Source organism: Mustelus asterias, chromosome 8 (assembly GCF_964213995.1).
Source record: "Mustelus asterias chromosome 8, sMusAst1.hap1.1, whole genome shotgun sequence".
NCBI lineage: Eukaryota > Metazoa > Chordata > Chondrichthyes > Carcharhiniformes > Triakidae > Mustelus > Mustelus asterias.
This window is the reverse complement of record NC_135808.1, coordinates 55,058,054-55,072,810: the sequence shown is the minus strand read 5'-3', so window position 1 is coordinate 55,072,810 and position 14,757 is coordinate 55,058,054. Positions and strand designations below refer to the sequence as shown.

General features: G+C 42.2%; 1 protein-coding gene across 10 annotated transcripts in view; it reads right to left on the bottom strand.

Moving 5' to 3' along the window:
* Positions 1-14,757, bottom strand: part of klhl20 (kelch-like family member 20) — a 93,670-nt gene that overhangs the window by 6,326 nt on the left and 72,587 nt on the right. For 7 of the 10 annotated variants that reach the window (XM_078217978.1, XM_078217975.1, XM_078217981.1 and 4 more), the window contains 3 exons: positions 14,396-14,539; positions 12,617-12,750; positions 11,565-11,773 (listed from right to left, as the gene is read on the bottom strand). In XM_078217978.1, coding sequence (XP_078074104.1) covers positions 11,565-11,773; positions 12,617-12,750; positions 14,396-14,539 — 487 coding nt within the window. The remainder of the gene's footprint in view (positions 1-11,564; positions 11,774-12,616; positions 12,751-14,395; positions 14,540-14,757) is intronic. The other 3 variants (XM_078217984.1, XM_078217985.1, XM_078217986.1) reach the window with 1 other exon arrangement.

The window sequence follows — 14,757 nt, the reverse complement described above, 5'->3', positions numbered from 1 at the left end:
CCTCCTTGCAGACCACAAGAAGAAAGCCATCTTAAGGTTATTCTTTAAGCAGCACAAGATGAATTATGTACACCTATATGCAAAATCAGCAAAGGCTATTTCATCACTTTTGAATTTAAAACAGCGAGAACTCTTTTCCAAACTACCCAGAGATCTGAGGACTGAGCTGGAGAGGAATTACTTAACTCAAACAACAGTGATTTTTTTAGATTTGATTTATTATTGTCACATGTATAAGTATACAGTGAAAAGTATTGTTTCTTGCGCGCTATACAAGACAAAGCGCACTGTACATAGAGAAGGAAAGGAGAGAGTGCAGAATGTAATGTTACGGTCATAACTACGGTGTAGATTGTAATCACACTGTGAAATAGATTGTCTGTAATCACACTGAAATAGATTGTCTGTAATCACACTGAAATAGATTGTCTGTAATCACACGCTGTAATAGATTGTCTGTAATCATACTGTGAAATAGATTGTCTGTAATCATACTGTAAAATAGATTGGCTATAAACACACGCTGTAATAGATTGGTTATAAACACACGCTGTAATAGATTGGCTATAAACACACGCTGTAATAGATTGGCTACAAACACACGCTGTAATAGATTGGCTATAAACACACGCTGTAATAGATTGGCTATAAACACACGCCGTAATAGATTGGCTACAAACACACGCTGTAATAGATTGGCTACAAACACACGCTGTAATAGATTGGCTATAAACACACGCTGTAATAGATTGGCTACAAACACACGCTGTAATAGATTGGTTATAAACACATGCTGTAATAGATTGGCTACAAACACATGCTGTAATAGATTGTCCAACTTTCAGGTGACCATTGCAACTTTGTAGCAATTTTCTCAAACACAAAATACATTTCAATTCACTCCTCACTGAATTTTGGCACAAAGCGAATATTCTTTGCCAAATCAAAACCTAGAGTTAAATTGGACTTAATTTCCCTGCTACTCAGCAGTAAGGCCATTCCAGTAATTACTCTTCCCAGCCTTGCCAAGGCAAATCTTCCAGAGTCTTCAGAATACTACAGCAAGTGTCACTTTGCTCAGACACCATCCTCCCACCCGCATCCTGCCAGTTCACAAAAGACTCGCAAACTTCAGCTCTCGCTAACCACACCAGCTGCAGCCGTTTGTCTCATAAGGACCACTTTCTCTCCTAATACTCAGAGACCAAAAGTTTCTCCAACTGCTCCAGCCTTTGTTTTCAGGCGAGATCATTTTATATCTTGCTTCCTGTATGTCTCAACCTGGGACCCCTGTCCCCATGGTAAACAAGCCACACAAGCTTGTCAGGCAGAAATCATGGTAGATCTCGTGGCCTTCTTCGCCACTCCATTTTAACTTGAGTTAAAGAGAGGCTTAAAACATAAAAAACTTGGCACTCATAACATTATTCTTAGTCTACGTACCGATCTGCAGTACAACAGATAATTCCACAGGCACCATTCATGCTGCAAACAGTAAGCCAGCATGTGTTTCACTGCGTCTGCGTCCCCGTTCGAACAGGCGACTGATGAAGCTATAACTGCTTGTACCTAAATACCTAATGTAGAACTTTAGAATTATGTAGATTGTCATATATGGAAATGGTGGTCTATTTGGTTAAGGACAATTACGATTATGACTGACAAAATAATAGCCCTGAAAAAAATGAAGTCCTAACCTATCTCATGAAGGAACAAACTGAATACAGTCTTTCGACAAGAAACTCAGTTCCCATGTCATCCCTTATGCTCACCCTAGGCCCAACACACAAACATACAACACACAAAAACTCAAGCAAGACTCAAACCATAAGACATAGGAGCAGAATTAGGCCACCTGGCCCATCGAGACTGCTCCGCCATTCAATCATGGCTGATATTTTTCTCATCCCCATTCTCCTGCCTTTTCCCCATAACCCCTGATCCCCTTATTAACTAAGAACCTTTCTACCTCTGTCTTAAAGACACTTAATAACCTAGCCTCCACAGCCATCTGCGGCAAAGAGTTCCACAGATTCACCACTTTCTGGCTGAAGAAATTCCTCCTCATCGCTGTTTTAAAGGGTCGTCCCTTTAGCCTGAGGTTGTGCCCTCTAGTTCTAGGTTTTCCTACTCATGGAAACATCCTTTCCACTTCCACTCTATCCAGGCCTCGCAGTATCCTGTAAGTTTCAATAAGATCCCCCCCTCATCCTTCTAAACTCCAACGAGTACAGATTCAGAGTCGTCAACCGTTCCTCATATGACAAGCTTTTCATTCCAGGATCATTCTTGTGAACGTCCTCTAGATCCTTTCCAAGGCCAGTACATCCTTCCTTAGATATGGGGCCCAAAACTGCTCACAATACTCCAAATGGGGTCTGACTAGAGCCTTATACAGCCTCAGAAGTACATCCCTGCTCTTGTATTTTAGCCCTCTCGACACGAGTGCAAACATTGCATTTACCTTCCTAACTGCCGACTGAACCTGCATGTTAACCTTAAGAAAATCTTGAACAAGGATTCCCAAGTCCCTTTGTGTTTCTGATTTCCTAAGCATGTCCCCATTTAGAAAATAGTTCATGCCTCTATTCCTCCTTCTGAAGTGCATAACCTCACACTTTTCCACATTGTATTCCATCTGCCACTTCTTTGCCCACTCCCCTACCCTGTCCAAGTCCTTCTGCAGCCCCCTGCTTCCTCAATACTACCTGTCCCTCTACATTTCTTTGCATCATCTGCAAACTTAGCAACAGTGCCTTCAGTTCCTTCTTCCAAATTGTTAATGTATATTGTGAAAAGTTGTGGTCGCAGCACCGACCCCTGAGGCACACCCCTAATCACCAGCTGCTATCCTGAAAAAGACCCCTTTATCCCACTCTGCCTTTTGCCAGTTAGCCAATCCTTTATCCATGCCAGGATCTCACCCTTAACACCATGGGCTCTTAAAGTATTTAACAGTCTCCTATGCGGCACACTGTCAAAGGCCTTTTGGAAATCTAAATAAATCACGTCCACTGGTTCTCCTTTACCTTCCTTGTTACCTCCTCAAAGAACTCTAACTGATGTGTCAGACATGACCTCCCCTTGAAGCCGTGCTGACTAAATCGTTTTTTATCATGCACTTCCAAATACTCTGCGATCTCATCTTTAATAATGGACTCTAAAATCTTGCCAATGACTGAAGTCAGGCTAACTGGCCTACAATTTCCCGTCCGTTGCCTCCCTCCCTTCTTAAACAATGGTGCTACATTAGCTACTTTCCAGTCCTCTGTGGACCCCCCTCACCCCCCCCCCCTCCCCCCGCCCCCCCACCCCCCCCCCCCTCCCCCCGCCCCCCCACCCCCCACTCCCCTCTGCATCTAGTGATTGCTGAAAGATCACCAACAATGCCTCCACAATTTCCTCAGTTATCTCTTTTAGAACCCTGGGGTGTATTCCATCTGGTCAGGGTGACTTGTTTACCTTCAGACTTCTCAGTTTCCCTAGAACCTTCTCCTTAGCCACTACACTCACCTGTGCCCCCTGATTCTCCTGGAGCTCTGGCATCCCACTGGTGTCTTCCACCGTGAAGACTGATGCAAAGTAACTATTCAGTTCCTCTGCCATTTCTTTGTTTTTTATTATTACTTCTCCAGCCTCATTTTCCAGTGGTCCAATGTCTATTTTTGCCTCTCTCTTACCTTTTATATATTGAAAAAAAACTTTTCCTATCTTCTTTTATATTACTAGCTAACTTACACTCATATTTCATCTTCTCCCCCCTTATTGCTTTTTTAGTTGTTCTCTGCTCGCTTTTAAAGGTTTCCCAATCCTCTGGCTTCCCACTAATCCTCACCACTTTGTATGATTTTTCTTTTGCTTTTATGCTGTCCTTGACTTCCCTCGTCAGCCATGGGTGCCTCGTCCTCCCCTTAGCATGTTTCCTCCTCCTTGGGATGAATTTCTGTTGTGCCTCCCGAATAACCCTCAAAAACTCCTGCCATTGCTGTTCCACAGTCTTCCCTACTGGGCTCCCTTTCCAATCAACTCTGGCCAGCTCCTCCCTCATGTCTTTGTAGTCACCTTTATTTAATTGTAATACCGTTACATCGGATTCCAGCTTCTCCCTCTCAAACTGCAGGGTAAATTCTATCATATTGTGGTCACTGCTCCCTAAGGGTTCATTCACCTTAAGTTCCCTAATCAAGTCTGCCTCATTACAAATCACCAAATCCAGAATTGCCCGTTTCCTAGTAAGCTCTGTCACAATCTCTTAGACATTCCACAAATTCCTTTTCTTGGGATCCACTAGCTATCTGATTTTCCCAGTCCACCTGCATATTGAAGTCCCCCATGATTATTGTAATATTGCCTTTTTTATATGCCTTTTCTAACTCCTGATTTATTTTCTGCCCCTCATCCTGATGTTTTAAACCTACTTTGTTTAATTTTCATCTAAAAGTAGAAGGGTGGCCATTCTGATTTGTAAACAACCATCCCGGGGGGTGGCTACTCCTCACGGATCAAGGGCTTAAAAGCTGGTGAGTTGATCACTGTTAAAAATCAATGCCCGAGACCAGACAATCCTACCTATATTTCCACCCAACAAGTGACACAGTGATACTGGTGGGGCAAGAAAGACAAAGCAATAAAAGAGAAGGGGTCTGAATTACATTCCATACCACATCTAAACTGCCCATAGAGCAAACCCCAAGTTGGTGTGCTACCATAGTTTGTGAGAAACAGAGCAACTTGTGTCTTGTAGTTGTATGTTATATTTTATATCATACACCAACACACGTCACTAATAGTTTCAGGCAGACCAAAATTTTCAGTCCATCTAGCTCACCTATCCAAAGTACTCCTTTGATGCACTTCATGTGAACCTCCCATTTATCGCAAAGAATCCATCTAGTTCTTTTTTGAAACGCATTAAAGACTTTTTGTTCCTCCACCTGTGTCAATGGTCTGTTCCATGCACTTGCCACCCACATGGTTAAAAAAAAGTTGCTCCTGCAATTTCATTTTTTGTCGCCCTTAACCAAATAGACCACCAATTCCAAATATGACAATCTACATAATTCTAAAGCTGTATAATCTGGTATTTAGGTACAAGTAGTTGTAGCTCCATCAGTGTTCAACTATTAATGAACCATTTAATGCCAGGACCACTGTGGTGTTTCAACCTCTCCCTCCTGGACCTCACAAGCCTGAAGTTACGAATCCCAAGAAACCTTAGTACTTGGATTTCTGGAAGATGGATAGATAAAGCTGAATTTTATGTTATTTGCCTTTAGTGCAATCTTCCTTGTCCTTTATTAAAATGGGTGAACCATCACATATAAAACTCCCTCCCTTCCTCATCAACTGTCCCTCGTTTCCCTATCTAACCAGACACGACTTGCCATTATGTTGGTTTCAGCAAACTACTGCTCGCAGGATCTTAATACTTAAGTTTAAGATTATTTAATAGTGTCACAAGTAGGCTTACATTAACACTGCAATAAAGTTACTGTGAAAATCCCCTAGTCGCCACATTTCTGCAACTGTTCGGGTCCACCAAGGGAGAATTTAGCATGGCCAATGCACCTAACCAGCACATCTTTCGGGCTGTGGGAGGAAACCGGAGCATCCGGAGGAAACCCACCCAGACACGGGGAGAACGTGCAGACTCCGCAGATAGTGACACAAGCTGGGAATCAAATCTGGATCCATGGCGCTGTGAGGCAGCAATGCTAACTACTCTGCCACCGTGTTGCCCCCTTCTAATACTGCCTCCTCCAGAAAAAAAGCTGATGGTATGACTGATTGTATTTTGAAAAAGGGAAGACCATATAATTGTTTAGGGTGTCATTGCTTGGAGACCTCAATACTACCATCATCCTTACAGATAGACAGGCACCTTACATTAGGTTCATGATTGAATTTGATAATAGTACATGACAGAGATAAAGTGAACCTAGCTTAGAGTTACACAAAAGGACAGAACATATATTAGTGAAAAGTAAATTGAAAACAGATCCATGGGGAGGGAAAACTCAAAGGCTCAAATGATTTACCAGGAAAGGTAGCGAAATCAAGGACAATTTGGGAATTCAAGACGCAATCTGGATGCCAGACTGTAGGAATTAACTTGAGGAACTAAATGAGCATTTCTCATTATTTTCCCTGCTTATGCTTAGCGCCTGATTAGTCAGCTGCCTCTGACCCCGCCCCCGCCGCGAGCAGAAACCGGTGGAGGAAAAAATGGTTCAAATTTGAAAAGTGGGTCGGGAGGTGAAAGGTCAAAGTCAATGGCCAACTTCCCAAAGTTGAGTTTGAGGAGGGTGAGAGGACAAGGAGGAGAACAAGTCTCTCAAATTTGATTGAGTTTCTTGAAGGGGCAACCAAGAAGGTAGGTGAGGGCAGTGCAGTTGATGTTGTCTACATGGACTTTAGCAAGGCCTTTGACAACGTACCACATGGTAGGTTGTTGCATAAGGTTAAATCTCACGGGATCCAGGGTGAGGTATCTAAATGGATGCAAAATTGGCTTCTTGACAGAAGCCAGAGGGTGGTTGTAGAGGGTTGTTTTTCAAACTGGAGGCCTGTGACCAGCAGTGTGCCTCAGGGATCAGTGCCGGGTCCACTGTTATTTGTCATTTATATTAATGATTTGGATGAGAATATAGGAGGCATGGTTAATAGGTTTGCAGATGACACCAAGATTGGTGGCATAGTGGACAGTGAAGAAAGTTATCTCCGATTGCAACGGGATCTTGATCAATTGGGCCAGTGGGCTGATGAATGGTAGATGGAGTTTAATTTAGATAAATGCGAGGTGATGCATTTTGGTAGACTGAACCAGGGCAGGACTTACTCAGTTAATGGTAGGACGTTGGAGAGAGTTACAGAACAAAGAGATCTAGGGGTACAGATTCATAGCTCCTTGAAAGTGGAGTCACAGGTGGACAGAGTGGTGAAGAAGGCATTCAGCATGCTTGGTTTCATCGGTCAGAACATTGAATACAGGAGTTGGGGTGTCTTGTTGAAGTTGTACAAGACATTAGTAAGGCCACACTTGGAATACTGTGTGCAGTTTTGGTCGCCCTATTATAGAAAGGATATTATTAAACTAGGAGTGCAGAAAAGATTTAATAGGATACTACCGGGACTTGATGGTTTGAGTAATAAGGAGTGGCTGGATAGACTGGGACTTTTTTCTCTGGAGGCTGAGGGGTGACCTTATAGAGGTCTATAAAATAATGAGGGGCATAGATAAGGTAGTCAATATCTTTTCCCAAAGGTAGGAGAGTCTAAAACTAGAGGGCATAGGTTTAAGGTAAGAGGGGAGAGATACAAAAGTGTCCAGAGGGGCAATTTTTTCACACAGAAAGTGGTGAGTGTTTGGAACAAGCTGCCAGAGGTAGTAGTAGAGGCGGGTACAAATTTGTCTTTTAAAAGGTTTGAACATTTGGGACAGGGTTAATCACGAGGATGGTGGTGAATAGTTCTTCCTGTAAACGGCGTTTCAAGGATTTATTTTAGCCAGGATTATGCATCCTATCATTTCTTGATTGCTATCCACTTTTTGAAGCTTATAAAGAAAAAGTCCAATAAATTCTCCCATTTTGCCCTCTCTTTAATGTGAAGGTTAAATCAAGTAGGAAAGTTGATAAACTACACCTTAAGATATATTGCACACAGTGCAAAATTAATAAACTTGTGGAGAATATTAAGTGCCTGTATACTAAATAGCAAAACCACTTGCGCAGAAAAAAGCCGTTTGGCCCATCGAGTCTGCACCAATTCTCCAAAAGAGCATCCCACCCAGGCCCTCCCTTCCGCCCTATCCCCATAATCCTGCACATTTACCATAGCTAATCTGCCTAACCACACATCTGGGCAATTTTTGCACGGCCAATCCACCTAACCTGGACATCTTTGGATTGTGGGAGGAAACTGGAGCACCTGCAGGAAACCCACACAAACAAGGGAACGTGCAAACTCCACACAGTCACCCAAGGCTGGAATGAAACCTGGGTTCCAGGCGCTATGAGGCAGCAATGCTAACCATTATGCGAGAATTGCGCCCTACATTCGAACCAAGTTCAGATTTTCCTCTTATGGTTTGGGCTAAGTATTCAAATGTCAGGCTAAAACCAGCCATACGAGATGCACAAATGAAAATAGAGTACAGTTCCCTTTCCATGAGGAGTTATTCTGTTCAGGACTGCCAAGAGCTTTCCCAAGGTCAGCAACTCAACAGAAAGATCACAGGCATCAACTCACACTGGTCAGGCCGTGTCAGACCAGAAGATTGGAGGTTAGCGAATGTTGTCCCATTGTTTAAGAAGGGGAACAGAGACTTCCCCGGGAATTATAGACCGGTGAGTCTCACTTCTGTTGTCGGCAAGATGTTGGAAAAAATTATAAGGGATAGGATTTATAGTTATTTGGAGAGTAATGAATTGATAGGTGATAGTCAGCATGGTTTTGTGGCAGGTAGGTCGTGCCTTACTAACCTTATTGAGTTTTTTGAGAAAGTGACCAAGGAGGTGGATGGGGGCAAGGCAGTGGACGTGGTATATATGGATTTTAGTAAGGCGTTTGATAAGGTTCACCATGGTAGGCTTCTGCAGAAAATGCAGATGTATGGGATTGGGGGTGATCTAGGAAATTGGATCAGGAATTGGCTAGCGGATAGGAAACAGAGGGTGGTGGTTGATAGTAAATATTCATCATGGAGTGCGGTTACAAGTGGTGTACCTCAAGGATCTGTTTTGGGGCCACTGCTGTTTGTAATATTTATTAATGATCTGGATGAGGGTATAGTTGGGTGGATTAGCAAATTTGCTGATGACACCAAAGTCGGTGGTGTGGTAGACAGTGAGGAAGGGTGTCGTAGTTTGCAGGAAGACTTAGACAGGTTGCAAAGTTGGGCCGAGAGGTGGCGGATGGAGTTTAATGCGGAGAAGTGTGAGGTAATTCACTTTGGTAGGAATAACAGATGTGTTGAGTATAGGGCTAACGGGAGGACTTTGAATAGTGTGGAGGAGCAGAGGGATCTAGGTGTATGTGTGCATAGATCCCTGAAAGTTGGGAATCAAGTAGATAAGGTTGTTAAGAAGGCATATGGTGTCTTGGCGTTTATTGGTAGGGGGATTGAATTTAGGAGTCGTAGCGTTATGTTGCAACTGTACACAACTCTGGTGCGGCCGCACTTGGAGTACTGTGTGCAGTTCTGGTCCCCACATTACAGGAAGGATGTGGAGGCTTTGGAGAGGGTGCAGAGGAGGTTTACCAGGATGTTGCCTGGTATGGAGGGGAGATCCTATGAGGAGAGGCTGAGGGATTTGGGATTGTTTTCGCTGGAAAGGCGGCGGCTAAGAGGGGATCTTATTGAAACATATAAGATGATTAGAGGTTTAGATAGGGTGGATAGTGATAGCCTTTTTCCTCTGATGGAGAAATCCAGCACGAGGGGGCATGGCTTTAAATTGAGGGGGGGTAGTTATAGAACCGATGTCAGGGGTAGGTTCTTTACCCAGAGGGTGGTGAGGGATTGGAATGCCCTGCCAGCATCAGTAGTAAATGCGCCTAGTTTGGGGGCGTTTAAGAGATCCGTAGATAGGTTCATGGACGAAAAGAAATTGGTTTAGGTTGGAGGGTCACAGTTTTTTTTTAACTGGTCGGTGCAACATCGTGGGCCGAAGGGCCTGTTCTGCGCTGTAATGTTCTATGTTCTATGTTCTATGTTACATGCACTGGAGATGCCATTACATGCATGCACAATAAGTTTTCTATTCATAGGCACCCAAGGGAACAGTTTTTACTAGGCTTTTCTTTTCATTCAATTGAAATAAGGAAAAGGTTATTTTCACAATTTCTTACATTTGCTCATACCCTTTGAACCAATTCCAAATTCTAAACTTATTTTACAGCACGCCTTCCAATTTCTTAACATTTTTCAGAACTGGCTTATTTTGTTTTGAGGTCACCTGCAACTTACTCTAACTTTGATTTGGTTCACTTCACTCTTTCCCGTACCGCTTCTTGTTTTAATTGGTTTTGAATCTTTATTTCTGCTTCTCTTCTAATTTCCTTGATAGAAAGGAAGGTGCCAACAAGCAGGTGCTATGAAACAAATGCCCCCAATCAAACAGACATATCATCCGGATAGCTATCGGGACGGAAAATACTTCTCCAATGAGCATGGAGGGAAAATTACAGTCAAGACCAAAGCTGATCTCACAGATCGCTCAGCAACCAGGTTAACAACATCAGTTAATTTGTTTCTTCGCCTTCTTTCAGCCCCATCCCAATCCTAGTCACTGCACCTCAGGAAGGATATACTGGCCTTGGAAAATGTGCATCAAAATGACACCAAGGATAAAAAGGTTAAATGAAGAGGACAGGTTGCATAGATTAGTATTCCCTAAATTAGGAGGTTACCTAATTAAGGCAGCTATGATGAATAAAGGATTTGATAGTCTAGATAAAGAGAAACTGTTTCTTCTGGTAGGGGAGTCCAGAACAAAAGGTCATAAAATTAGAGCTAGGCCATTCAGGGGTGAAATCAGAAATCACATCTTCACACGAAGGATAGTGGGAATTCAGAATTCTCTCCCCACAGAAAGCTGAGGTAAGGTCAATTGGAAATTTCAAAACTGAGATTGATAGATTTCTGTTAGGTAAACACATGGAACCAAGGCGAGATAGAGTTAAGATACAGTTCAGTTATGATCTGAGCGAACAATAGAACAGGCTCAAACAGCTGAATGGCCTAATTCATTCCTATTTTCCTAAGGGACACTGTTGACATGTGAAGCATTGAAAGTGTGAAGGTGAGGATACATAGCCATAAACTTTATTTGCTTTCAACAGTAAGCTGTAACTTTTATGCCTTCCTGCCCCAACAAAAGTATTTCTTCTATGGAACCATTCTGGCGCAGTATGGATTTGCATATCTGGGCTCCTGGTTTAAATAAATGTGGATCTCCGTCTCTTCACTGGGCAGAGACATTTGCATTTTGCTCATAATGAGAATGATGGATTGGAGAAGAGAAGAGTGAGAATTCAGAAAGTGAGCTGCATCACCTTGACCAAGGATTATCACTTAAATTCCCTTCTTAAAATTGAGTCAACCAAATGTGGTATGGAACCGCAAAGACTTCAAGGGCACTGTTGATGGAGCGTGATCCATGATATTCTACAGAACTGGATAGGACCTTAATCAAGTCCAGGGCAACGACTCAAAGAAAGAGTACCAACTCCATCCAAGCTCAGACCTATGTTGGTTCATTGAAAATTATTTTGTATTGATTCCCATACACTTTGCTGTCAATATATAGCCTTTTTGTTTCTGTGAGTAAGATTAGAATTTTAAGTGCTGAAGTGAAGATGAAGATGTGGTTCATAGTGCTGAGGGTGTAACTGGAGGCATCTTGAGCTGGGTTCAGACTGTTGCTGAGACAGAATTCAAAAAATACAATGGCAATACAAGTTTTATACAGAATATTCAGCAGCCATATGAAATATTGCAGCTTTGCTTTGGAACCCGATTCACTTCTGCATGATTAGGTTTTTTGTGTTATCGTACTCACCCCACTTCTGCGTGATGTCATAGCCACGACTGGAGACCACTGATTAGTGCGAGGATTGAACCTCTCGGCACTGCTCAACTCTGTGGTATCATCTCTCCCTCCAACTGCATAGATCATGTCTTGGTAAACAGAGCACCCCAGGTGCTTCCGTCGTGTTCCCATTGGCGCAATTGTGTGCCAGCGGTTTTCCTGCGGACTGTACCTTTCAACTGCAGGCAGAAATGTCAAAGGTAATGCTGTTCAGCTGCGCTATCCAAGAGTCCCACACCTATCTTAATTGCTCTCACCTCCCACGAACTTTTCAAAATAGTTAGCAATCTGAATGTCATCTTCTGATGGAAAATCATTACTTCAGATCACAACATCCTTTTTAAACCTGTCAAAAAGCTGAATAAAAGGGCTGATTCCTAGGCCGACGGCAGCACCATTCTCTACTTGGCACCAAAACTTTGCACGAGGCACCTTTATTGGCAATTTTTATCTTCGCACTTGAGCAGAAGTGACTAGCTTCAGTTTAATAGTAGCAGCATCCTTTGCTCCCAAAATGAAATGAGGACATGCTAAATGTTAATGAGAGCGTCAGTCTACATTTTGCCACCATGTACCCACTGGACCAGTGCCATCCACTGAGCAGTTTTCAACTACTGATGAACAACTTGCTATATAGGGTTTGACACCTATAATAAATCGTACATATAGAAACATAAAACTCTGGAACTACTCAGCAAGTCAGGCAGCATCTGTGGAGAGGGAAACAGAATTAGCATTTCAGGTCAGTGACCTTCCGTCAGAACTGATTGCTGCATGGCCTGAGTATTTCCAGCACTTTTGTGTTTTTATTTCAGATTTCCTGCATCTGGAGTCATTTGCTTTTGAACAAATTATGCTTAGTTTGTAAGTTTTTAATAATAGAATATGTTTATACACCTTTCCCAAGATATTAACTTCTGTTCCATTATCTCTCTGTATGTCTTTTAACACACAGATATCAAACATTCCGTAAGAATTTAAATAACAGTAGAATTCTTCTTTTCACACAATAAAAAACATACCTGTATTAAGGGGAGAAGTACCATCAGATCCACCAACAGCATAAAGAAATCCACCTAATACAGCAACTGCCACACCTAGCCGTCTGGTACTCATTGAAGCCACACGCGCCCACTTATTCTCTTTCGGATCAAATCTAGAATGGAAATATTTTTACCTTCATCACTTCATGCAGAACCACATAAAACAAAAATCGAATTTCCAACCATCTGCACTATAAGATTTCTTGCCATATTGAAGTAACAGTTGAATCAAAATAGGCAACTTAGATAGTGTTAAATTTATTCTTGGTCTTGGTATTTATAATCATACAGGCAAAGATAACTGGGGAAAGGGCATTGTCCAATGAAGACCAACTTAAAGGAATGCCTCAGGGTTTGATTAAGGCATGCCTGACTTAGCTAAAATCCTCTTGCAAGGAGGGGCTGCTCCCTCTTGCGAAATGATTCTAAAGCCTGCAGTAAATTCGCAATCTTAGAAAAGTGGACAGCTGGTGTATAAAAATGCATGATAAAGCAATTTAACATTAAAACTTACTTCTTTTGTGATCATCTTGAATACAGCCAAGCAACTACACAGTATAACATAAAGGGGCTCGATGAGTACAAAATATTGGTAATATGCTTATTATTGTATATTAATCAGTAGATTCTATATAAAACATAACAGCCATGGTTACAATACCACATGGTGAAATTGATTTCATAAGACGGTGCTATATTCTATTGCTGTCTTAAAAGAATGTTTCCAAAGTTATTTGTACACAAGTCTCTGTGGTCAGCCTGGTGGCAAAGCACATTGGTGTACCAACTTGCTGCACTACAGAATAATCAGTAAGTGTTGTTGTCCAGGAAGAGACGTGTATATCAGCGATACACTTCTGAGTAGTGAAGAAAATAAATTAAAACTAAAAGGCAATTTAAACAATTCACTCTCGTGATCCTAAAAGCATCAGTCACAGAGCCCAGCTACAGTCACACATCTCCTCGGAGTCAGTCACCGAGCAGGACAGACAGAAGCCCAGGAGTTTATTTTTTTGAGGATTACTGGGTTGAAGAGGGGGGAGGAAGGGGTGGACAAATGGAAAACGGTGCATGGGAAAGGAAAGCAAACATATTTTGCTATAACTTGTTCATCTTTAAGGAAAGCAAAACATCACGATGCATTACTGAAGTAACACATTCCATATTTTGCACTTGAAATTACTGAACTGAAACAGTCACAACAAACTTTGCTTACAGCCACCAACCAGACAGCATAAGGATCTAGAAGCTGAAGGGAGCAGAGAAAAACACACATGTACACCCCAGCAACACACAGCAGTCCTGGGCAAGTGTACTGTCTGTACCATGAGTGTGCTTATAAGTACAAGCACTTTCAGATTTTAAACAAGTTTCTAATGTGGATTACCAATTTCCATGGAGGCAACACTGTACCATATCTCCAGCGATGCACTCGCTCATGTAAACAGCTAAAATTCACAGCTCCCCTCAAGATGGTTGAGAAACCATGCATCATGCTTCTGTATATATTCTAATAGAGAAGGGGCATGAAAGCCGTGTAGAATCACCCCCTGATGAAGAAATATCTTGTTTCTACTTTGTCCCTTTCCCAACAGCCTGTGCAATAACAGATCCCATGGAGAGGAATCACAAACCCACACATATGCCCTACCGCTCCATAAGGCAGCCTGTTGGCAGGCCAACTTTGCTATGTCACTTACTGCACCACACGATTACTGCTATCAGATCACATTAGGAAGAAACACTCCACAAGTTTACCTTTCCACAATGTTCAGACAAGAGACGCCATCCTGGCCACCTACAGCATACAGATACCCTCCCAACACTGCCACGCCAACACTGGTCCGACATGTACTGGTGGGAGCCACGTCGCTACTCCATTGGTTGGTCTTTGGATCATATCTAAAAGTTTAATTATTGAAAAATTAAAAAGATATGCCTAGTTTCAGAGTGTACGTAGCAACAGACTACACTGCGAGTGGAGTTTGTGAACTAAGATTTATTTCCCCCCGTTTTGTAATCATTTCTACATGAGTCAACATAAATCTCTGCTTTAGATAATTTTGTTTTAAGATTTAAGTAAAAAAAATGCAATGTGAAAGCTACCTTAAAGAATAATA